This window comes from Macrobrachium nipponense, chromosome 8, assembly GCF_015104395.2.
Source record: "Macrobrachium nipponense isolate FS-2020 chromosome 8, ASM1510439v2, whole genome shotgun sequence".
Classification (NCBI taxonomy): Eukaryota; Metazoa; Arthropoda; class Malacostraca; order Decapoda; family Palaemonidae; genus Macrobrachium; species Macrobrachium nipponense.
This window is the reverse complement of record NC_087203.1, coordinates 54,754,597-54,779,984: the sequence shown is the minus strand read 5'-3', so window position 1 is coordinate 54,779,984 and position 25,388 is coordinate 54,754,597. Positions and strand designations below refer to the sequence as shown.

Sequence of the window (25,388 nt, the reverse complement as noted above, 5' to 3'; positions counted from 1 at the left end):
AAATTGCAAATAAACCAAAACGATATGAAAGAGGACATCTCTGAAACAAATGTTCAAGATACAAAAAGACAAAGTTATTCTTGGGCTTAAAAGTATGCTTACCCATTTCAGCACTGCACAATCACACACAACACAATAAGACATGGTTGTTCTACCTCGGGGGCTGCTTCTAAGAGCCCAGTTATTTTACTCTCCCATTATGTAGCTGAACAGACCGCACTAATCCATGTACGAACTTTCTCACAAGACACTCCCCTTAAGATGACGCCACTACTATGTAACAAGCTCATTGCCCTGGAAAAGATCCATGACGTCATATACAGTGAATAGCCTCACCCAGGAATCGGATAAATCTAGATTCAGAAGTTTACCTACTTCTGCTCACACACGAAAGTAGGGGCGACCTGTCTTTGCCTTTGATCGCGGCAGAGACAGTAATTTTCAACAACAAGCCACCCAAAACTGATGTGTCTACATTTCAAGACTCCACTTGTTTCTGTGGTAGTCAAAATGATGACAATTAAAAAAAATTCATGATGACTTTAAGCATCAGATCTCTTTACAAAGACATTCTTCTTCCATCCAACACACTCCTGAATGGTGTGTGAGGGTGTGAACAAAGAGACAGGTAGAAGTGTACTGACGTTATTATAGGTAAGGGAAATTCATATATACAGCATGCGGGCGGAAATGTGGTGTCCGACCTGTGAGAGAGTAAAAATGGGTCGGCGACAGCCGATTTGTGTTTCTTAGGAGGCATATAATTATGAATATAAAAGCATACAAAATATGATGTTACATGATATATACATTGGCGGGAAGCCCGCTGAACGCTCCCTAGGATGGAAGTAAGTACAATGCGATTGTAGGAATATGTACAATGAATTTGCGGATAAAGCGTTGTCCTTACAAATAATCCCCCCCCCCTAAGACAATAATTAGGGCATCATTTTTGGATGATTTTAGTGAGCTTCTGATTACTACTCGCGGAAGCGTGAGGGCCGGCGGAGGCGGCCTCGGGTGCGCGAGACCAGCTGCTTTGGTAGATCCTCAGTCTTGGAGTCCTCGGGGGGGTTCAGAGACGGGATGCCTCCCCTAGGGTGATCCTCAGGGGGTTTGACTGTCTTCCGAAAGCGGCCGTGGCCACGTCTGGGCGGTTTGGTGATTAACGGTGTTGATCCGTGTCGGGGAGGCGGCATGAGGCGCCCTACGGTATCTGCGTCGGCGCGATCTTCGTCCATCAGGAAGGCAGGTTTCAGTCTGTCAATCGTGATCCAATCCTCACGACCATTTATGGAGATGAAGTATGCCTTGTCGGTGCGTCGGAGGACGCGGAAGGGACCTCGGTAGGGCCTCATCATCAGCGGGTGGCAGGCGTCTTCCCTGACGAAGACGTGTTTGCAGGACGATAGGGCCTTTGGAAGGAAGTGTTTGGTTCTATCAGAGAAGGTCTTGAGGCAGGGTGTGAATGACTTACTTCGATTACAGCATGGTCACAGACAACGAAAACTCTTAGGATCACTAGAAGTCAAGAGAGGGTGACGCACAAGGTACGCCACCTTTTATAGTCATACGGACTAGTTAATTTCGATCCATTTAAACAGCAAGAAGGGCTCAATTATTGCAAATAACTACAAATTTAATATACTATAAGGAGGGTGTGTGTGCGTGGGTTGGGGTCCAAACTCAAGCAAAAGACATTTCACATCATACAAAAAGAACCATTGTTCCACTTTCACTAGTTTGACCATGGAATCTAGAAGTTGGGTTAGAAGGGCGGGAATTCGTCTGGAAAAAAACGCGCATTCTTTTTTTACGACATTCTCTACCTTCCAAAAGGAAAAGAAGAAGCCAGAGCAAGGCTTGAGGTTAGCTGGTGAAGCAATGATCATGGTACATGGTACAAATTGCCACGGCCTAGAGGCGTACGCAGTGCTACAAATGTGTCAAGCTCACGACGTGAACACAGCTACAACGACTACGATCAAGACACAAAGGGGAATGTACAGAATGTAACTTACTTGAGTACAGACTGGCAACCACAGGGGCAGAACTCAAGGAAATGTAAGCAGTGATAAGCAACAGCAACAGCAATCAAATGCAATGCCATAAACAAGACATATCACTTATAGTGACATAAAAAATACATGTAAACACATCAATAACACTCAACAGCAATTTTCACAAAGCTTTCAATGCAATATTAATAGCAAGAAAATATTCACATTAATAGACAAATTCAAGCGATCGCACACTGTGATCTTAACTTTAATAATTCAAAATCAATTCAATTCAATGCTCGTCATAGAGCCTAATAAATTCAAGACCATCTCATCGGTTATAATAACGTGTGCAACAAAAATACAAGACGGTAATAATTCATCATGCAACCTGCCACTGAAGGCAAGAGGCACAATTAAATATATATATATATATATATATATATATATATATATATATATATATATATATATATATATATATATATATATATATATATATATATATATATATATATATATATATATATATATATATATATATATATGTGTGTGTGTGTGTGTGTGTGTGTAACGAAACCGACTGGGAAGGGTAAGATCACAATATACATGCACACAAATAGATCAGTACAATCCAAAAAAAAAAAAAAAAAATCTGAGCACTTCACTTGCCAAACTCTTAGTTGCCTACTAATATCTTCCAGCCTCTTCTCGATTCACACTCTTTCTCAGTTCACCTCAGTAAACACACACACAAAAAAAAAACAATAACACTACTAGATCAGTTCGTCTCTTACTCACTCCGACATTCGTTTTCTTTGTTCAACAGCAGCTTTCCTTTTCAGATGGGTACCTGCTTCATTTACTGTCTCACTCATGCCACCCCTATCACTTTGACTTTCACCCTCACGACCACTAATGTCGAGTCTCTCAGTCTGTTGACTTAACTCTGCTTCACTCAATTCATTCTGGATCTCGCCATTCCCTGCCTTGCTGGTACTGTCGTCATTCTGGTTGCTCTCCTCTGCTTTCTCCTCATTGTGGCCATTAACCTCCAGCAGGATGATGTGCTGCACAGAATGAAGGTGCTCCTTGCTGTTGAAAAGCATTTTTAATGTCCTAATGACCCAGTCAGCATCAGGGTGCACTTCGATGATCTTACCGAGGGGTCACTGACTGCACTTCGATGATCTTACCGAGGGGTCACTGACTGCACTTGCGCTATCGACCTTGACTGGCACAATGTCGTCTACTCTCAGTGTCGCTCCTGTGGAGACTTCAGATAACCTCCCCTCCAGTAATGTAGGAAACGTCCGAGGGTCTCTGTCAACTTGAAGAACTGCTGACACAATTGTCGAGTTGTCAGCGTACGATGGAAGTCTTCGTGGGGGACCATGGGTGGCAGCAGACGAACTACATCACCTCAGACGAGGTGTGAAGGGGTGAGAACTTCATCCTCACATAGATCTCCTGCGTACATTAAGGGGCAGTTGTTCACAACTGCTTCCGCCTCCTTTATCAGTGTTTTCTGTTGTTCCTCTGTGAAGATGGCATGGTGAAGGGTGGTAGACAATGTTCGTTTAACTACCCCATGAAATGTTAAAAAAATCTCCCCTTTCCAGGGAGATCTGGGCATTTGGAAGGCCAACTTTATCCCTCATTGATGGATGTACTGATGAGTCACCTCCTCGTCCTGGACCTCCTGCAGGAAGGTACCCGCTGCCCTGAGGGTAATTGTGTTGTTGCTGTACATGATGGTAGGAGTGCCATGAGTCGCTGCAAAACATTGCAACAACAGGATGAATGTATCTGCATCCAACCTGCTGCAGTAGTCTATGTACACTGCATGGGTTGTCATGCAGGTTATGATCAGGATATGTCCCACTTCATCTTTTACTAGGATGGGGCTCATGTGATCCACACCGACCTTTTCAAAGGGATGCATCATGAGAACTATCATTCAGGAAGGGAGGAGGTGGCGGTCGTCAAAGAACGGGTTTAAAGGCCATAACAAATGCACGACATCTCCCAATGACCCTCTTGGCCATGGCCCTCAGTCCCGGGCTCCAATAATCATGGCAAAAGAGAGTCATTAATATATTAACTCCACAGTGCATGTGAGTTTGATGGAGATGCTCTAAGTACAAAGTTATTATCTGACCCTTGGATGGCAACAACAACAATTCAGATTTACTTCCAGTGACATTCATTAACCTACTGTGTGTATAGACTACGCCATCCTGCATTACTAAAAACAACTGGTGTACAAAATCCTTAATGAGGAAAGGGACAGGTACTTCATTCTCAAGAAAGGCACAAACAGTGGGTAGATAATGTCTCTGTTCTAGATAGACTAATTTGCTAAAAGGATTTGCCTTGCATTTCCCAAACTTAAGCACATATTTCATGACTTTCATCAATGTAACAAACTCCACATTACTCCCCTGCAGTTTCCACAGTTCTGCTAGCGGAGTCAAGGTTCCTTTGTCACACATTTCTCTTAAGGACATTACTACCAATTCACATGTTTGGAGCAATGTTCTATCTTTCTTGACACACGGCTCAGGAATCCCTTCCTTGTGCAGAAATGTAGGTCCTTCCTACCACATGGGATTTTGTTGCAGTTCAACCAAGGCACAACCTCAGGTCAAGATATCTGCTGGGTTTTGCTTAGTGGGGACATATCTGAGTTGAACGCCGCATTCCTGTTGAATAGAAAGAATCTCCCCCACACGGTTAGAGATAATGGTGTTCTTATTCCCTCCTTCACTATTAACCCAAGCAATTGCTACCTTGCTATTGGTCCATACAGTTCCGTTGGACTAAAGAGGTATTTTGCTAATCTGAACCATATCATCAAGGCTAACAGTTCCAACTTTGGCATAGTCAATTTTGCATGTCTACGGGGCGTAACTCTCATCTTAGATGTTAACAAATAGACTCTGGCTAAATCCCGCCTTGCATACGCTACAGCGCCATAGGTCTTACTCGAGTGTTTCCCTCTATCACTGCTCTACTAAATCTGATGGTATGAACATTTCTAAATTCCCCGGGAACTTTTTCATCTTCCTTCTGATGTTCTTGAGAGAATATATCATCCCATCCTATCATCCCATCCTATCCCGCCTTCCCATAATTCTTGGATCAGAACTTTCCCTTTCACGAAAAGCAGATTAACGAGCCCAAGTGGGTTAAAATGGGTGGCTAGCAGTGACAATAATTTTCTTCTAGTGAGTGTGCCAGTTCCTACTTCCTTTTCCTTCTCTTTACTTGATCATATCTGTCTCCCTATTCCACACCATGCCCAACACAGATACTTCAATTGGTTCTTTACACTCTACCTGGCCGTTAAAGCACTCACTGTTATTGGCCCGCCCAGTTAACGGCATGTGGGCTTCATTCAACATGGACTTGACTTCTTCATAGTCTTTCTGCATTTGATCTAGGGTAATATAAGTCCTAATGTAATTATTTACATAGAAAAACTTGATTAATTCCTCTCTGCCCTTTTGTTCCAAATGGGTCCTAAGGACTTGCTGTAATATATATGGACTGCTATAACTGGTTCACTTATGGTAGATTCTTGGATGAGCTGTATACTTATGAGATGTTTGTTTGGCAGCCACTGATTGGCTAGTACCGGGAAGTAAAAAGCTCCCAATCAATGGGCACCCACCAAACAAATGTCTCATAGATATAGGGCTCACCCAAGAATCTACCTTAAGTGAACCAGCTATAATAACACTGAATACGACAACATTAAAGGCAAACGTAGCTGCTCGTGTTTGCCTTCATTGCCACAAGAAACGAGCATATTTTGTGTCTTTCGGGTCCAGCACGACATGGTGAAAAGCCTTTGATATATCAGACACTAAGGCATATGGATTAGATCTAAACTTTTGCAAAAGATTGTACAACAATTCTATGAGGTTTGGTCCAGGATATAGACAGTCATTCAGAGAGTGTTCCCCTTTTTGTTTTGAAGAAACATTGAATACGATACATAGGGATGTCATCAGATTTTCCTTTTTAACTCCAAAATGCGGCATATAATATTCTTCAATTTTGGAATCCTTAATGTCTTTTATAAATCCAACTTCCAGATACGTCTGAAGGACATTTTCGTCATCATTACAGTAGGTGGGGTCTTTTTGGAGCTGCTTCTCCACCGCATTTAACTGTGCAAGAGCATTATGGTAGTTGTTCTGGGAGCATTCAAACCCACGGAACGGTAGACTTACTTGATAACCTTGCTTGGCTTTTACAATACTGCTTTGGACCTTCTGCATGGCAGCTTTTGCATTAGTAGTATACTGCTCGTGTGGAGCAATGCCAATGGTATCTAATTTCCACCAGATATCTACATCAACTTCATCTGTCACGCTACACACTCTCAGCGTTCGAACATGTGACACTTTTAAACCTTCCAGCGCCCATTGAGGTACTCTACCATATGGAGTCACACCATTATGCATAATGAATACACTGACACCATCAATAACTACATTTTTCATGTGATCTCCTCTAATGTCCTCATCGGCCATGTTACAACCCTTATTTAGTAGGTTCTTCTTTATGTTACTTAAACCAGCATTGTGAATGGGTGTGTTTACGTTATCATGAACAATCAGTTTGGTGCGTATTACTTGGTTCCCCATGTGAATTCTACAAGTTATATCAAATTCTCCTTGCACTGTCTATGTGCCAAATGGGGGCAAGCCTCAATGAAGCACATTTAACAATAGCAAAATTCAACTTCCTTGCTAACCAGCTAGAGATGAAGCTTCTCTGGCTACCTGTATCGAGAAACAAGCGAGTGCGGAATGGTCACAAATTATTGTATAACGCTGCGGTAGCTGTTGGTAACAGAGTGGCTGGTAGCTTGGCGGATGGTTCGTTCTTTACTACCTTCGCATTTACTATCGGCTTTTCAATACGTTCTTTAGCGGAATTTTCTTGTGTTACTCTACAATTGGGTATTTGATTCTTAACTGGATGGGAGACCACATGTGGGGAGGACTTAGGTGTCGGCTGAAAACTAATACTGGGGGCTGAGGGCTTGTTTGACCAGGCGTTACGGGTGGTTGTGTCGCAAATCAGACTGTGATGACGTCCATCACACAACTTGCAATTTCTTTTGCCGTTGTAAATGACACTATTATGACTCATGGCAAAGCACTTGAAACATTTCTAATGCAAAATTAGTTGGCGTCTTTTGTCAGCCACAGATGAACACTTAGTACAATTAAAGCCGGTATGGTTACCATTGCAAAACGGACACGCACTATGCTGCTCGTTGGTTCCCATCCCCTTTTTCCCTACTATTGAGGCCAAGTTTTCACCTTTCTGTAATGAATTGTCCTCCATAGTACGCATGAGGAAGTATAACACCTCGAACAGTTCATCAATAGTGAAATCACACTTGCGTCGATATTCTACTACCTTCAGAAAGACATGACCTTGTGACAATTTCTGGTTCACAAGGCTTAGTAACATACCTTGGTCTAACAGGGATCCCATGAGTCGCTTGATTTGGTATACATTTATGGTTAAGGAATTGAGCAGATTCCTTTGGGCTGGACTGATGCCAGTGTTTAGGAGGGCCACGAGAGAATCAATCTGCACTGGTTACTGGGAAGGTTAGCAGTTTCTTCACGTTACAGGAAAGACTTGTTCCAACTATGCAAGGGAAGAAGGAAAATAACGCCGCTCTCTATCTATGTTACATTATGCTACATTCAAGATTAAACTAGCAGTATCAACCTCATTATTCTATTCTAAAAAACTTCTCTAATGTGTGTGTCGAAATGAACTCTGTCTGCAGTTTGTCCCACTCTATAGGATATGGGATTCGTGGGTAAATTTTGTGCTCCATGACATCTATTCCTGGCACAGTACCTACGTAGTTGTGTAATAAACGTTTTCACCCATGCATTATACTCAACAGTCTATATTAAAGCGGTTCGCTTCTGAATAACCTCTCTCCTCCACGTTACATACGGCCACTGTTACCGCAATTGACTGCACACAATCCAGCAATCCTTCAGCCTACCGCAAACTACATGAGTTTGATCTCGACCGAGGTCGTTACCTCCTAGGTATATTATGGTGAGATGGTAGCGCCAGTTCCAAAAGGGCAATGCTGTGGTTAGGTTTGAAATCAACCCACCGCGCCTTCTACATATATATTTCGATCGCTACTCCCTCATTTTGTGGGAGGTGGGTGGGTAGTTGTGAGTGACCAAGTATAAGCACATTAAACACCATGTTACAACTGCCGTTGATCAAGGACTGGTTACTTAGATTTATATGGTTCACTCAAAGGACCAAAAAATGTGGCGAATGTTGCACAACTTTTGTTTAAGGGTTCTAGACCTGGTGGTATGGCCGATAAATCTAGCCTAAGGGCACAGTTACCAGCCCTTACTCAAGGACAGCTGAATGATGCGAGAATACAAAGTTTAGTAATTTTTATTACAAAAATAAACTTTAAATACACTCATATAAACTGGACTTCAATAGGACGCGAACTTGTGACAATAGGACGCAAACTTGTGACCGCCTCAAAAAGAACTCAAATTGACACTTTAATTCTCAGACAAAATAATGCACTATACTCGTGATTCAACAAATGATCATTGCAAAACCATTACTATTTTAAATTTGCAACTATCAATGCAAAAGATACATCAAGATTACTTCTCACCCCACACATAACACACTCACGCAAACGAGAACTGGAACACTCCCCTGTTTATGTTACTCTTAGGATCGCTAAAAGTCAAGAGAGGGTGACGCATAAGGTACACCACAGCAAGAAGTGTTCAATTAATCTAACATACTTTAAGGAGTGTGTGTGCGTGAGTTGGGGTCCAAACTCAAGCAAAAGACATTTCACATCATACAAAAAGAACCATTGTTCCATTTATTGCCAGTTTGACCATGGAATCTAGAAATGGGGGTAGAACGGCGGGAAATCATAGGGAAAAAAGCACTTGCATTCTTTTTTCATGACAGTGGCCACTGGGAGAAGGTGTCCAGTTGTTGCTGGGCGCTTGCCGACCTGAGTAGACTTAAACACCCTCTTACCTTACCATGCATGCTTGAATGCATGGTGAGGTGGGAGGATGTTTAAGTGCTTTTTTCCCGAAGATTTCCTGCCATTCCACCCCCATTTCTAGATTCCATGGTCGAACTGGCGATAAGTGGAACAATGGTTCTTTTTGTATGATGTGAAATGTCTTTTGCTTGAGTTTGGACCCCAACTCACGCACACACACTCCTTAGAGTATGTTAACTTTGTAGTTATTTGCAATAATTGAGCCCTTCTTGCCGTTTTTAAATGGATCGAAATTCACTAATCCGTATGACTATAAAAGATGGCGTACCCTGTGCATCACACTCACCCTCTCTTGACTTCTAGCGATCCTAAGAGTAACATAAACAGGGGAGCGTTCCAGTTCTCGTTTGCGTCAGTGTGTCGTGTGGGGTGAGAAGTTGTCTGTGACCATGCTGTAATTGAAGTAAGTAATCTTGATGTATATTTTGCATCGATAGTTGCAAATTTAAAATAGTAATGGTTTTGCAATGATCATTTGTCGAATATATAGTGAAAAAAACACTTTGTTACAACACATCATATTATCAATGACTAACGTTTCCAAACCACCCAAGAGGTAGATAGCATGGAGAGTTTTTAATTTTTATACTGCAGTTCCCCAGGAGGCCTAGTCTGTAGTGCATATTCATACATTACTACTTTAATAGAGCGGTACTTTTCTTTTTTTCTTTTTTTTTCCTGAACTTGCTTCAGACTTTTCGGCTTGGATAGAGTAATTTTCTCTCCAGCTAAAGTTATTCAAGAGAGAATTTGTGGAAGCTCAGACAATCATCTGTTCTGTTTTTTCTGATAAGTGATTATTTTCACAGATATCAAATTCAAATGCAAATGGCTTTCTTCTTGACTCAGAACATCGAGTATCATGTTCACCACAAGCTGTGGTTGGTTTGTTGTGCTTTTGAATGCTGAAATCTGAGAAAGCTTTTTCACTACAATGTAATTGTACCTCACAATATTTGCAGTTTCAAGGAGATGCAACGCTCCTCTGCTAATCCCTTTCACATAGTCATAATTCTCAGCTTGCAACTCACTCTCATCGACAATATCACCTCTTGTTAAAATGAATGGGCAGGATTTACTTTAATTTTTTTTTATTGACACTCTAGCAGCAATAACCTGCCAGATAAACTATCACGGGAGAACATTATTGCATGCTTCAATATCTTGAGCTGACACTTTATAACATCAACCTTACTTTCGACAACATTCATTCTCTCCCAACATATCTCTTCAAAATCTTTCAGTACTACCCTTTTGTTTTCCCTGAAAAAGGTAAAGCCATATTCATAACAGAAATTCCCCTACTCTTGTTTTCACATTCAAAAATTTGTCTAACAGATAGATATAGAATAGTTACCACCAGCAAGCTGACGATATTCAATTAACCGAGCTTCGAGATTGTCATTCTGAAACCTTCCAGGAAGAATATATAGCCTATTAAGCTCATCTCTGCAATATTTTGCTATTATTGTAATTGCATACGTAGTACTCTTTAAGGCAGTAAATGTTTCTTTTTGTCAGTTTTCCTCCTGGAATTCCCTCCCATTTTACCAGCCAGTCCAGGAATTTCATTAGGAAATCGTATTTCTTATCGTTTTTGTCACGAGAGAGGAGTGCAATATTCATTACTTATTCTTTTTCCTTTAGATATTGATTTCACATTCACAATGGCCCGCCAGCTTGTGAAATTTTCCATAAAAGATGCTGTACTCTGATAATTAGACAATCCTTTCTCTTTCCCAAGATTGCGCATGGCTTGAATTACGAATTCATGGAAAATTTCCAGAACCAATTAACATTTTGCTTTTCAAGTGAGGATGGCCGCAAAGCTTGAATTGTCAACGTATAAGACTTCTTTAAAAGTAAATCAGACTCTACCATGTACAAATTTTCTAGTGACTTCCATGGGGCAAAAAGTACATTTAATTCAGTATTAATCCATTGGATTGAAACTTTGGGCAAACCATTGTTTTGCATTCATCTTTTTGACCAAGCCAGTTATTTCTGACGCACTTTAGCAAATGCACGGTGTCAAAATGAAAAATAGAGGCCTCCCTTTGGCAGCAGGATGGGACACATTATAGACAACTTTGAAGGGGTTGCAACAAACGACATCGCTTTTCCATTGATAGCATTATTGTCCGTAATGACGGCGAGTACTTTCAATCCATTTTTTCCAAACCTGTAATGACTTTATTTATGTAATAGTATGTAGGATTTCAGCTTTCATTTGCTTCACAAGAATAATCCGGACAACGTCACGAAATTTCGATGAAACTGCGTTATCATAAAAGCATATGCAATAGTAGCTGCTTCATTGCTATCAAATGCTGACCCAACAACAGACCCACCTATATAGGTAATCAAAAAGCGGCTTCAAATGAATCTCATCTATCATTAATATTACTGTTTTGTCCTGGTCTTGTCACGATTTGGATTTTTGCCGAATGTACGCAAGGAAAGTTCCATCGTGATGCTCAGTTTCAGGGCTGAGTCGCTTTGACAAGAAAATACTCCTGATCGTTGACAAACTTGTTAAATAAGCCATTTCTATCTCTAACGCATCTGTACCCACGAGGTGAAATAGTGTACGATAAGGATGAAGAAATTAAAGTATCCGTCGAATATTCAATGTTACTCAATGTCATTAAGCCTAATTGTTCACAAATGAATTGCAAAGTCATTAAATAAGTGAAAGGACTGATTCTGTATAGCAGTCAGAAATGTCATGACAAACTGAATGATTGTAACTGGGTTTATAAAAGAGCTATTTTGCTTGGCTAGTTTTCTCAGTTAATCCAGTGTATTTGTGTCCCGAACATGGGATGGTATAACATAATCATGAATTTCCGTAAGGGCACATCCTCGATATAAACATGAACATATTTATCCTCATTTATTAACACCGAAACTAGCATTTTAGGAGTTGGTGATAATGAAATATGTGATATTCAAAGAGACGGGTCTTTATGCACAACCCGCCAATAATGATCAAGTTTAAGCTTACTTGAAAGTTGTGGAGGATAACATCCCAGATAATCAAGGTAATTGTGCAAATCTCAATACAAGCATGAAATTTTGCACAAAGGCCCACTAAACTATTTTATAAACTTTCAAACTCTTGGCGGTTTTTGGAATGGAAGAAATCTCAAATATCGACTTCAAATTATCTGGTAACGTTCTTTTGAATCAGACTGGTGAATTAATTAATGTACTTTCTTCCGAGAATGTCCAATAATCACTAATAAGTTAGTTTCAAATAGTTTTGTACTGCGCATGCCCAAAAAATGAGAATAAAAACAATTTTCACCGCTTAAACATGACTTTTTTTTTTAGTATTTTAACAAAACAGATGAATAATAATTTTCTTTTTGTTGCCCCTACATTCAAATTTCATAATAATATCAAATAGTATTTGCGTATGCGCAAAAAAATAAGAGCGATTTACACGCACTACCGGTAACACTGGTGTTCATAAATCGTTTTCTATTGATAATCGTCATGGAGTTCATTGTAAGCTCATTATGAACCTCCCAAATACTTTAAGGTTTGTCCCTTTGTACAACCATAGAGTCGTTCCTGAATTGACAGTGTGTGCTGACGCGGAATAGTCGAGCCAAGTAGGAATGGGCTTACTACCTCCGGATGGTGTACAGATTGCACGGGAGTTAAATTACAATGGAGAACGATCGGGCCGAGTGTAGGAACGCCATCGTCGAACTCAGTCGAATCCCATACAAATAAAGTGCAGTTGCAGGTGGTAAAAGGATAAACCCTCGGCCTGCTCTAATGATAAACAATTATTGTCTAGTAAAACAAGTTCCAGTTGTGTATTTATAGTACTGTCCCTTTGTGTATAGATTATTTTGCATTCTTAGATTTTCATTTAAGCATGGCGAAAAGAATGTGCCTATCTTCAGTCTCAACAGATAGTTGGGAAACTAATTAGCTTAAATGTTGTTTGTGTCAGGAAGACAGATAAATCATTAACATCCTCAGTTGATGGGTACAAAATGTTATCAAGAAATGTTCCAAAATTTCACTTGACCTTAGACCGCTAGACGACGGCAATGGTATTGAGAAAACTCTAACAGACAATGATGCTAAGTATCACCCAAGCTGTTGAATCAAATTTAACAACACTAAGTTAAAACGTGCAGAAGAAAAACATCATTCTAAGACCGAATCGAGGAGTGAAACTTGTGAATCTCCAAAATTTACTCGTCGGACAAGCGAGAAACCATCACACGAGAATGTTTACACGTGTTTCCTGTGTGACAAAGAGGCACCGTTGTCATCTTTAAGAGAGGCAATGACCATGAGAAGAAATGAAAGGTTAAAGAGTTGTGCAGACACTGCAAGATAAAAGGTTGCTAGGTAAACTTAGTGCAGGTGATGTAATTGCACAAGATATGAAATATCATCCTGGTTGTCTAGTTAGCTTGTATAATAAGGAAAGATACTGCAAGAAAAATCAAGAAGAAAAGTCCGGTGACCAAGAAAATGTAACTGTTGCCGAAAATATTGCTCTGTTCGAGTTTGTAAATTACATTTTTGAAACGGTGCAAAACAGTGAAGAGTCAAATGCTTTTAGACTAGCAGATCTTGTAAATATGTCCGAACAGCGGGTACAACAGTTGAATGAGGAGCCATTTTCTATTCATTGTACTCGCCTAAAAGAAATGCTGTTGGAAGATTCCTGATCTACAAGCTTAAGCTAAATGAAGGGATGTCCTTCTTCTTTTCGAAAAGGATGTCGGTCCTGCAATAGCATTGGCATGCAATTATGATGATCCCCACAATATGGCAAGAACAGCTGAATTCGTAAGAGCGCACATGAAGGAACACAAATCAAAATTTAATGACACGTTTGCAGCGGAAGATGTACTGACTAGTGTTCCTAAATGTCTACTTGAACTAGTCAGAATGATTGAACATGGTCCTGATATACATTCACAACTAGAGGATGATGTGTGTAGATCAGATACTGCCATTGCACAGCTCCTTATGTATAACTACCATGCAAAGGTGCCCAAGAGGGGCTGAACAACAGCGACATTCTGTGGAACGTGAAACTCTAATATGCATTTATATTGGGCTGCTCATTTATGGCAGAACCAGAAAGAAGCAGCTAATTGATACCTTGTTCCCGCATGGTTTATGCATTTCATACCAGTGAATGCTAGAAATATCTACACAAATGCCAATGGCTGATCGGTTCTTGTCGGAAGGTTTGGTGTGGCCCTCTCTTTTGCGGAAAGGTATTATCACAACCAGTGCTGTTGTTAACACTGACTACGATCCAAGTTCTACAACGGCGAAGTCGTCATTTCATGGAACTGGGATTTCTATTTTTCAACATCCTTCATCTGACTTTGGGGTCAAGTTCTGAATCGAAATCAATAGCTGCCTAGTCCTGAAATTTGGGGTTGGGTAAAAGATATAGTCAGTGAAACATGGAAACCCAAATGGACATCGATCCCTTCTGTTGCTGCATCATATCAGGAACTGTTGAAATGTGGGTGCAAAAAATCAAACTGTGTTGGTAACTGCAAGTGCTTATCGCTCTGGTCTTTCTTGTACAGGATTATGTTCATGTAAATGTCAGGATCGATCAAAAGCAGTCTACTGTGGCATTTTTTTATCTAATAAGGTTAAATTGTACTTGCAGTGGAATGGTTGTAGCCAGAATTTGCAATTCTCGTTAACATAACAATAAAACGGCCTTTTTTTACCATTTTGCAGCCATTTAGAAACCGGAAGTGGCTTTCATTGACCTTTTGGGTTACTTGCTATCATGCCAAATTGTTGTACAAACGTATGAGTAGAGAAATTCTTGATTTATTAAAATGTTTTGTCTAGTTATATGATTATACTTGTCATAAGAACATTTATGAACGACGCCATTTTGAAAAAAAGGAGTGGCCATCTTTAAAAAAAAAAAAAAAATTTGTTTTGGCCAGGGCCCGAATTTTGCAAAGGACAGGTTAAAACGATAGTTTTGATTATTTAGGATACACTGTCAAAAGTTATGGAAAATGCGAAAAAGAGATCAAGAAGAGAATATCCATGGCAAAAGATGCATTTGGTAAGATCAAGAAATTAGTCACCAACTCGAAAATATCTATGAATCGAAGGAGTAGGTTTGTGAAATGTTTTGTTTTGTCTGTATTGTTGTAGGACTGTGAAACTTGGACTTTGAGTAAGGCAGACGAGAAGAGATTACAGGCTGCAGAAATGTGGTTTTGGACAGAAAGGAAAACTAATGAGGAAGTATTAGAGAGAGTAGGGGCTGAAAGAGAGTTTTCCGCCTCAGTGAGAGGTAGACAAATGCGGTTGTGGGTCACATAGTGAGAAGACAAGAACTAGAGCATCTCTCTCTCACTGGTAAAATCAATGGAAGAAGACCGAGAGGAAGACCTAGACAAAAATATATGGATGGATTGGTGAGAATGACTAGAGGAAGAATGTCTGCAGCTCAGTTGCTGCAGAGAGCCGGAAATAGAGAGGAATAGCAAGCCATAATTGCCGACGTCCTTGGGGAAATGGCACCTGGATGATGATGATGACTCATAATATCCCCCACTAGGATGGAAATGCAGCTCTCAAACCTGTAGATCACAATTACTGGTGATAGCAACATGAAAGCCGAGTTTATACTTATTTATAATACACACGCTTATATATGTGTTTATATACATATACATATATATTATTTAATATATACATATGCTTATTATATATAATATATACACATATGTGTATGCATATATATATATATATATATATATATATATATATATATATATAATATATATATATATATAAAATAGTTTATAAGTATATAATCGCATATACATTTTTATAGAAATAGTTACATACCCGACTGTTTCCATTTGGTGAAAAATCCTTCCTCTACATTTCGAAGTCTTGAATCTTTAAGGATTCGATGTCAGGAAATCGTAAGATATGTACTTTTGGGCCATTGTCATAATTCCCTGTGCAATTAGGTGCGCAACACTTATACGGCATGTTTTCAGTCACACGTGTTGTTTACAGTTTAAAAGATGTCCTCTCACGCTTTCGGAACACAAAGCCAGTATTCATTGAACTTAAATATAATTTTTTTCTCTCTACAAACACTGAAATAATGACAAAAAGATTGAAAACATTGAAAGATAGTATCTCTCCTATGTATCACGTTTTTTTTATCAGTTATTTAGTAATTTACGCTTCAAATTTTGGATTCACATGAACTGCAATAGTTCATATGTCCAAAATCGTATTCACCGCTTAAATCTATGTAGGGATATTTATTAAGTCGCATTTCAAAGTGTAATAAAGGCAATTATCCCTACGTTTACATCAGTAAATTGTCGCTTCGACTGGTTTGCTTGACGTCACAAATCAATTGCGCAAATGAGTCCCAAATTCGTCGCTAGAGCGGTACTACCTTGTCATTACTATATCGTGCCTGATACATTTCCAAGCATTGGAGTTACTCGTTAACAAGCCACCTTAATAGTTTATAAGTACAAGAGCCTACAGAATTTAAAATGGGTCTAAGAGATTATTTTCCTTATGAGTTTTTTATGACTCCATACCATATAAATATGGAAGAGTTGGATTACAGAAATGAATTGTAATAATTCCTTATGATATTTTAGAATACTCTTGATGTTTTTGTTGAAATAAGTATTAACGTTATCTAAAGGACTGTTTCTTATTTCTGTGTTTGTTTGTATGGTATTTTTTACGTTGCGGTTGCAACGGAACCAACGGCTTTACGAGACTTCCGAACCACGTCGAGAGTGAACTTCTATCACCAGAAATACACATCTCTGACCTTATTTCTGTGAAGGTTTCCTGATCTGAGAGTAATTCTAACATTTTGTTATCATAGTTGACCTTGTTCATGATGACCAACGTCTTGGATTTACCAGCTCTAGTACTATGTAAATCTTTATCGCGAGTGAATCAAAGCTGGCGATCCAGTACATTATACCCTTACATACAGTACTGCTTCGTATGCTGTAATGTTACCTTACTTTTCAAGCTTACGCTCTTGAATGGAGGAACAGGTCATTCCAAAGTCACTTATGAACAGGAGACTAAACCGCCATGCTACTACACCCTTCGAAGAGTACCATCGACTCATCCGAATTGGCGAAAATAGAATTAAAGGCAGCTTTTAGGAACTCAGAATACAGAAAAGAACAATACTGAATGTAATTCCAAACGACTGGATCAATATTGTATTTGACTTTTGTCATAATGAATTACAAGTAGAATTACAAAGAAGAGCAGAATACACCAATTTAAACTAAACAGATTAATTCAGCAAATTAATATACCTTTGGACAGCACCATCGCTGTAGCCTTAGGATATGGAATAAATTTTTCCATTAAAATGAATGCAGATTGGCGTTAAATTGGGAATGCGTTTTATACGCGTGAAAAGTATGGTAGCATTACATCAGAAGAAATCAGTATATGTAAGGGTATTGCGTATGGGATCGCCAGCTTTGATTCACCCATGAATATTCCTGTAAGGTTCTTAAAAGCATATAAAAACTGTAAAAAGATGAAGATTGAACATATTACTAGAGCTGATAAATCCAAAACGTTGGTCATCATGAGCAAGGTTGACTATGATAACAAAATGTTGAAATTAATCTCAGATCAGGAAACCTTCACAGAAATAAGAAACAGTCCTTTAGATAATGTTAATGCTTATTTAAACAAAAACATCAAGAGTATTCTAAAATACCTGAAGGAATTAATGCAAAATTTAATTACTATAAATCCAACTCTTCCATATTTATATGAAGTTATCAACACTCCTAAGGAAGTTCTGTTCTGTAGGCTCTTGTACTTATAAAACTATCGATTGGCTTGTTAACGAGTTGACTCCAAGATTGGAAACATATCAGGTGTGTCCTTTTGTAGATGAACTACTTGAATTTATGAAGGAAGAATTGGAAAATACACTTTCTCATTGGACAGGCCCTCTATGATTAAGCTTATAGAATTGTGTGTTCGAAGTTGTACATTTCTGTTTGGAGTAAAGTATTATGAAAAAAAAATTGGCATGGCAATGGGCAATCCGTAATATCCATTACTTAGTAACCTTTATATGGAGTTCTTTAAAAGTAAGTATTTTCAAGGATACTTCCTAAAGGTATCTTGTGGGTTAGGTACGTTGATCATATATTTTGAACTTGGCCAGTTGACAAAAATGAGAGTTTCATAAAAGCATTAGATGCCCTAGTAACTTCTATAAAAGGCACATTGGAAACTGAAGTAAACAATAAGTTTGCGTTCTTAAATGTTTTAATTGTGAGGAATGATAGAAATTTTAGATTTTCTGTATACTATAAGTCTACAAATGTAGATTCCATATATGTACATTTTTATTCCGTCACCCGAACTTCAGAAGGTCCGAGACATTGCAACAAGTCAACACTTGGGTACCCTTGTGATTTTATTGACAGAGCTTTCTGTTAAGCAAGAAAAACTTTTTATGAAGATGGTCGTAAGAATGATTTTAATGTGACAAACCTTCCTTTTTACCATACTGTAACCAGTTTATGGCCATCACTGGGCTGTTGTGACCATTTAATGTCATTTCTAAGAACCATGTACTTAAGAACATGTTAATCAGGAATTCCCTTCCATAGGAGAGTGGTTGCATAAATGAAATCTCTTGCAATCAGTGTAATAAAGAGTACGTGGGAGAAAGTGGAAAGGATCTTGAAATAAGATTTAAGCAACATAAATATGTCAGAACTGGGAATAATGCAAGCACTTTGTTTAAACATATGAATGAGTGTAACCACACCATGAATTGGAAAGAAGCTGAAGAGATCATGTTCTGTAAAGACATCACGAAAGAAACATTGGTGAGTCATGTATAATAAAGAAAAATCGTGGTGATTTGATCAACAGCATCCCGGGATGTACAAACTGGATGAACTACGTGTAAACAATATTTTTAGACAATTATTGTTTTTTAAATAGTAGCACGCCAGTTTTTCTGTTTATGTACTGCTGCCACAGAGGTGTCTTTGTAACAAATAATGATTCATTTTGTATCATTTCATCCAGAGGGGTGTGAAAAATACACGAAACTGGCTTGGTCAACTCCTTTCATACCTTCCTCAGGCTGTATGACTATATATATATATATATATATATATATATATTATATATATATATATATATATATATATATATATATATATATATACTCTATATATATAGATATATATAGTATAGTATATATATATATATATATATATATATATATATATATATATATATATATATATGAAAGGGCGACATACAAGACTTTTGTAATTACTGGGGGATAAAACATATCCTATGCAATGAATATCTATGAAAAAATCACTTAAGAAAGGATAAGTAGAGAAACCACAATAAGCAAGGAATGGTTCGGGTTCATGCAAGGGAGGGGTACAGTGGATGCTATGTCTGCTTTTAGACAAACTATGGAGAAGTTTGGAGAGAAAGTACTTAGAATGTATTGACCAAGATAAAGCATATGACTATGTAGGTACCAAGGCAAGAAGTATAGAGGTGTTCGAAAAGTATGTAAGGTGGTGCAAGATATAATATATGCATTAGTCATAAATTGTTACAGTACACTTGACGTTATCAGGCGCCAATGAATGTTTTTTTCTTAATTCAATTGTGCTTTGTTGCCAAATATTTATTATATTTTTTAACTGCCGTATAACATCTTTCTGTAACGTAATTTTTTTTTTTTTTGCCTGGACGACTTGACTGAACTCTTTTTGGAGACAGATAGTAGTAAATTGCCTGTAAATGGATAAGAAATTTATCTTAGTGTACCTATTACTGTACAAAACAAGTAATATATCTTTATTTCTATTTTTAATGACTTTTAATAAAGGTAAAATACAACCTTAACCACAACATCGATATTTTGCGTTTGTGTTTCTGCTTTTTCTAACATACTGTATTATGAAATAATACAGCTTTAAAATAACATGCAAAGGACAGAAACGACTTGCGAAAGGCTAAATCTGCATAGAGTTAATAGAGGTGTCTCCCAGACACAATACATGGGCCATTGCCACTTTCACATTTTGAACAGTTGAGTTGTGGATGAATGAGCAGAAAACTACTATAAAACTAGCTATATCATGATTTAGCAATGCACACTATCTTGCATACTTTCATCCTTCCTGAATTTGAAGTCCTTTCCTGTGGACTATTGTTTCATAATCCAGTTCTCTTTAGGTCTCCATCTCCCCCTAACATCTAATTATACACTTTATATTATCATACGGTAAGACAACCTCAAAACATTTTATCTGCAGTGAAATATTTAAAACTCACACAGTTCTCACCCTTCCCGTACTTCTTATGCTTTATATGCCAACAATTTTTGTCAACACTGTGTCAATACTGGTTTTTTCAATTCCTCTGTAGTTACCGCGCACTTCCTTTTCTATGACGGAGTTTGCTAAACAAACTGCAACCCTGGCTTCCACAGTCCTGCCAATGAAGGCTTTCATTGATGCTCCAGTTGCCTTTCAAATATTTTACACACACTGCTACCTTTCTTCGTTACGTAATCTATCGTTCTTCCTACCATTGCGTTACATTTACTCCCAATTACCTATACAAATACATTTTGTCTTATTCTTCTTGGTTTCCATTTTCTTACATATTAATTTTGACTTACTCTTCTTGGTTTCCATTTTCCTTCACATTCTACGTATTTACTCCCTTTTTTATCCAACTCGCTTGTCACAATTGCTTTGCATTCATAACTTCATATTATCTCTTCCCTTAAACTAAAAATTTCAGAACTATTTTCATTCACCCAACCATCTGAATGCCTTATTTTCTTTTCCAGCTGCCTGGTCAGTTGGCAGTGAGACTGCAAGCCTGCCAGAATGCTGCTCCGCCCACAGAGCCCGATTCCCCATCATCCTCTTCAATGCATAACCTTCTTCGTTGGCTGCACAGATTGCAGTTCAAAATGGGACAGATTGAGCTACAATCTTCAGCTGCAACTCAGTTTTACTCGGTTTAATAAGGAAATCATCGGCAGATGATCTTGTGCAGTAAATATTATTACACGACTTTCGTAAGTTTTAGAAGTGAGTATTCTGATTTATGCATTGTCATGCATGCTAAGTACAACATTCCCAATAAAGCATCAGATGTACTTACATGTCACAGAGAAAGGAAATGCATAAATGCAGGAATTAACACGAGTACAATGGAGATTTAGTTACTAGTTGTTTCAAAAAAATTTCTGTACTAATAATGGTAGGTCACATTTCGAATTCACATACTCAAGCTGTTGCTGTATGAACCACAGCGAAGTAGCCTAAAATTCAAGACTTTTTGTTAGGTAAGGTAGAAGCTTATCTCATGCAATGCTTTTTTCACTATTAATTTAATGCACACTGTGTTCGCAGATGATAAAGATATTTAACATAAATCTGAAACAATTGGAGTCCATGACATTATTCAGTGAAGCCTATGGATTATTTCTTAATGTATTTTTAGTAAAAATTGGCTATAAATGTGAAGTACAATCAGCTATAATATGTGATTTGTATTAGGTATGTTTTATAAAGTAACTGATACAAGTATATTTAGACAATATGTATAAGCAAGTTGATATTATCAGGGGAGGAGCTAAATTGATGGACTGATTAGTTGATAATGGCCTTGCATCACAGGCTACTCGTTTTTTCCTTTTCACAGTGCTACTATATCTAGACTTCTGTTGCTGCTAATAATATGAATTTTCTTTATTTGTAGAATGTACTTGGTCATTTGCATCGAATTTCGGATAATGAGCTTTCAATAACTTGAGCTTTACATAGGATATCATAATATTGCATTTAAAATTGGATCTACCTATTTCGTTAATGCTCATTGGTATAGGGTAAAAGAAGATTTTCTTGGTTTTTGCCAGGTAGCAATATATTGAGATGACTGATATTGCCATCCATTGAGTAGCAGTTATCTTTAGAATTATACCCCCAATCAAAATACAGACATTTACCTAATTTTGGAGTATGTATGCCATACAAACCACAGATTACTGCCAATTGTGCTATGTTCGGTGTTATTTGTTTAGTGTACTATATTCGTTACTAAAACCAAGAAAGTTAGAAACAAGCATCATTTGATAGCAGTATTGTCCTTGACTTTGACCTCTTGAGATACATACTTAATATGTTAAACATTGTCTCTAAACAGGTACCAGAATGCTGTAAAGTCGCTTAAATTTAAGATCACAAGGTATGACCCACAGCTTGGAGGATAGGGACGTAAACATTGTGTATGAGCCAGTCAGCTACCTTAATTATGGAGGCAAGCCATGGCTTCTGGGCGAATTCAGTTTATAGCGACTGCGATAGACATGAATTACGTGTTCAGCTTTGTACAGTATATTACTGAAAGACTATACTGGTGAAAAGTAAATTAGGAATTGAAAGTATGTCAGGCAGAGGAAAAATATATGTTCCATTTATATGACATGCTCTCAGAATTAAAATCATTACTCATTTTGAACATGTCTTATGTCAAATTTTTTATTACATTAAATGTTTCAATGTGGAACTTGCTGTATTTATTATTATTAAGGACAGTAAACTTGAATAAAAATAATAAGATAGTTTGTTGATAAGCCGAGTCTTTTAATATTGAGGCTGCTTCTGAATACTGTATTACTTTTAAAGAAATTGTGCTGTAATAGGTACCCAAACTAATGATATCTGGTAAAGGTAACTTATACTGCAATACAATACTTACTGCAGAGAAACAGTGTACTATTTAGTTAGAGTAGAGAGGATAAGAAGAATCCTTTTAACCATCACCCAGTGATGGTGATGATGTCGTGAACCTTCTTAATGTGTTGCAGAGACCGTTTGAATACTATATGACAGACAAACAAAGAACTGTACAAGCCAAAGACAGTCAAAAGTACAGTATATGGTACAGTAATTGATTAAGATAAAATGATTGTGAAGAACCACTAGGCTACTGAAGAAGATTAAGATACAAAAATGTACAAAACAGAACTGTAAACAACACTAAAAAAGTGCAGTGACTGAATTAAGGACCGGGATTCACAAAGCTTTGGATATTTTTTTTTCAAATGTTTATGGTAAATTAACATTGTTGGTTATAACCATTTTACATTTATAATGTATTTTCTGTGTAAGTGCTCACCTTTAGTGTGTATTTGTCAGGCCTTGGTATATGATATATTATTCTTAATCTCTTAGAACAACATTTTCTTTATATCTTTATCCTTCCTTGTAGTGGGATAGTGCCGTGAGGTGCACTGTGAGCATTATTAAAGGGTGCTTACAGCATCCCTTTAGCATCTACTTTACCATCATTTCCGTTTACCTCAATCTTGCTGTATAACCACTTCATCATCTTTGTACAGTCTTCAGCGTTGAATGGTTAAATGCCCCACTGGTTGGGTTTACATCCAAATTTCATAAACTAACCAATTACTTCTTTTATATGTGGGAATTATGAAATTAAAGAATTAAAAGATTATAAAACTCACTTTTGAATTATATAAACAGTTGGTATTTATAATCGCCAACTGAACTGAATCATAGATTGGTTTAATTATTATTGCTAAAGACTGAACAAAAGAAAGGATGGGTGAGGTTTAACCATGCAGGAAGCAGTAAACTTGTCTGTAAGTTATGAGTCAGGAAAAACAAAAGCAGAAAGAGAGGATTCCAAAGTTCACTTGACTGAAGGTAAAAGTCACTGAACAGTGTAACCTGAGACTTACTGCCCTCCAAAGAATATACTATACTTGAAGAGGTTGCTTGACGGGTCTTACGAGGGTACTTGACAGGATGAAGAACCCTCCTACTGACTTCAGTGAAACAAGTGATTAATGTACCTGTAAAAAAGAGAAGCCACAATGTAGTGGAGAAAATGAGAATTGCAAGATAATGCAAGGCTGACTTAGCCAATTGCTTTTGATTCAGTCCTGTTTAGGAGGGAGTTTATCAATGAACCCACTCAAAATATGAAAGCAATGCCTCTCCAAAAACTACGTACAGGCTTTACCAATTAAGAAAACAATTCCAAGCCACAGAACTGCAGTCAGAAACAGATGGCTAATTTTTAAAGATACAAGACAATCACAAACTTTGTAGGCATTCTTGGCAAGCAATAGGCTTAAATGAAGAATGTCAGAGAGTTAGAAGCAATGGGGTGGCAGAGTCGCCTTTTCAGTAGCAAAGGAAGCTAAAGATCCATCTACGTGGAAGAGGATCAGAAAAGTCAATTGTACAGAAATTGAGAATCTCATTGGCAAGGGACCAGATATTTGTTAATCGGGAGACAACCCAAGGTACTGTAAACAGCCTACATTTTTAGCGCAACAAAATGTTGATATTTGCTTGAATTATACGAAATACTTCTGAAATAAACCTATTTTCTCACAGGTTATAGAATTACTGGTTTTGTCTTTGACAGTCTGAATATATGATGTAGAAAACCCTTATTTTATCACCAATTAAAATATCTGTAGATAATAGTATATAAGCACCATACTTGTTAGCAGTTTGAATTTCTTTAGGAATGAATTGAATTTAATGATGTTATGAAAATTATATTTCTGCTGTTTTGTTTTGGAAACAAAATTTTATTGCAAGACTTGTAACGGTACAATGTCAGTATTTAGAGAGGTCGATCATTTTTTCAAGTTTCTATTTATCAGGTAAGTACATTTTGTCCTGATATCAAAACCAGAAACCTCATGTGTATATTCATGTCATGGAAAATTAAGTTTATTTACTAGACAAATGATGGGAGACTCAAGCTTGTATGATGTAGGTTTGCTTCTGTCAGAACTAAAGATATATGATATTTTGATGCAAAATAAGAGTCAGATATATAAACAAAATAATTTATATTATTACAGAGTATATTATATAGATTTTAACAAAATTATGAGTGTAATAAATATGGAACACTATTAATAAAGATATTTATAGAAACTGATATGATCTAACCTCGTTTGATTAACATACATTTTTTTTCCATATTCCTAAAGAGCAATTTTGTTTACATTGGACCCTTCTGCTATATCACGGTTCCGCATTGACGGGTTCAGTTGGTCAAGAATTTTTCTGTGGAACATAAATCCAAATAAATCGCTAAAAATCCCCCATTCCGCCGATTTTTTCGTAGAGCAATATTCGCTAATTACCATA

At 37.7% G+C, this 25,388-nt stretch overlaps 1 protein-coding gene across 8 annotated transcripts in view; it reads left to right on the top strand.

The window, feature by feature from the left end:
- Positions 1-25,177, top strand: part of LOC135222787 (protein unc-79 homolog) — an 841,880-nt gene extending 816,703 nt beyond the window's left edge. For 7 of the 8 annotated variants that reach the window (XM_064261060.1, XM_064261059.1, XM_064261062.1 and 4 more), the window contains one exon: positions 21,029-25,177. In XM_064261060.1, coding sequence (XP_064117130.1) covers positions 21,029-21,208 — 180 coding nt within the window. In that variant the 3' untranslated portion in view covers positions 21,209-25,177. The remainder of the gene's footprint in view (positions 1-21,028) is intronic. The other variant, XR_010316338.1, reaches the window with a different exon arrangement.
- Positions 25,178-25,388: the final 211 nt, after the last annotated feature.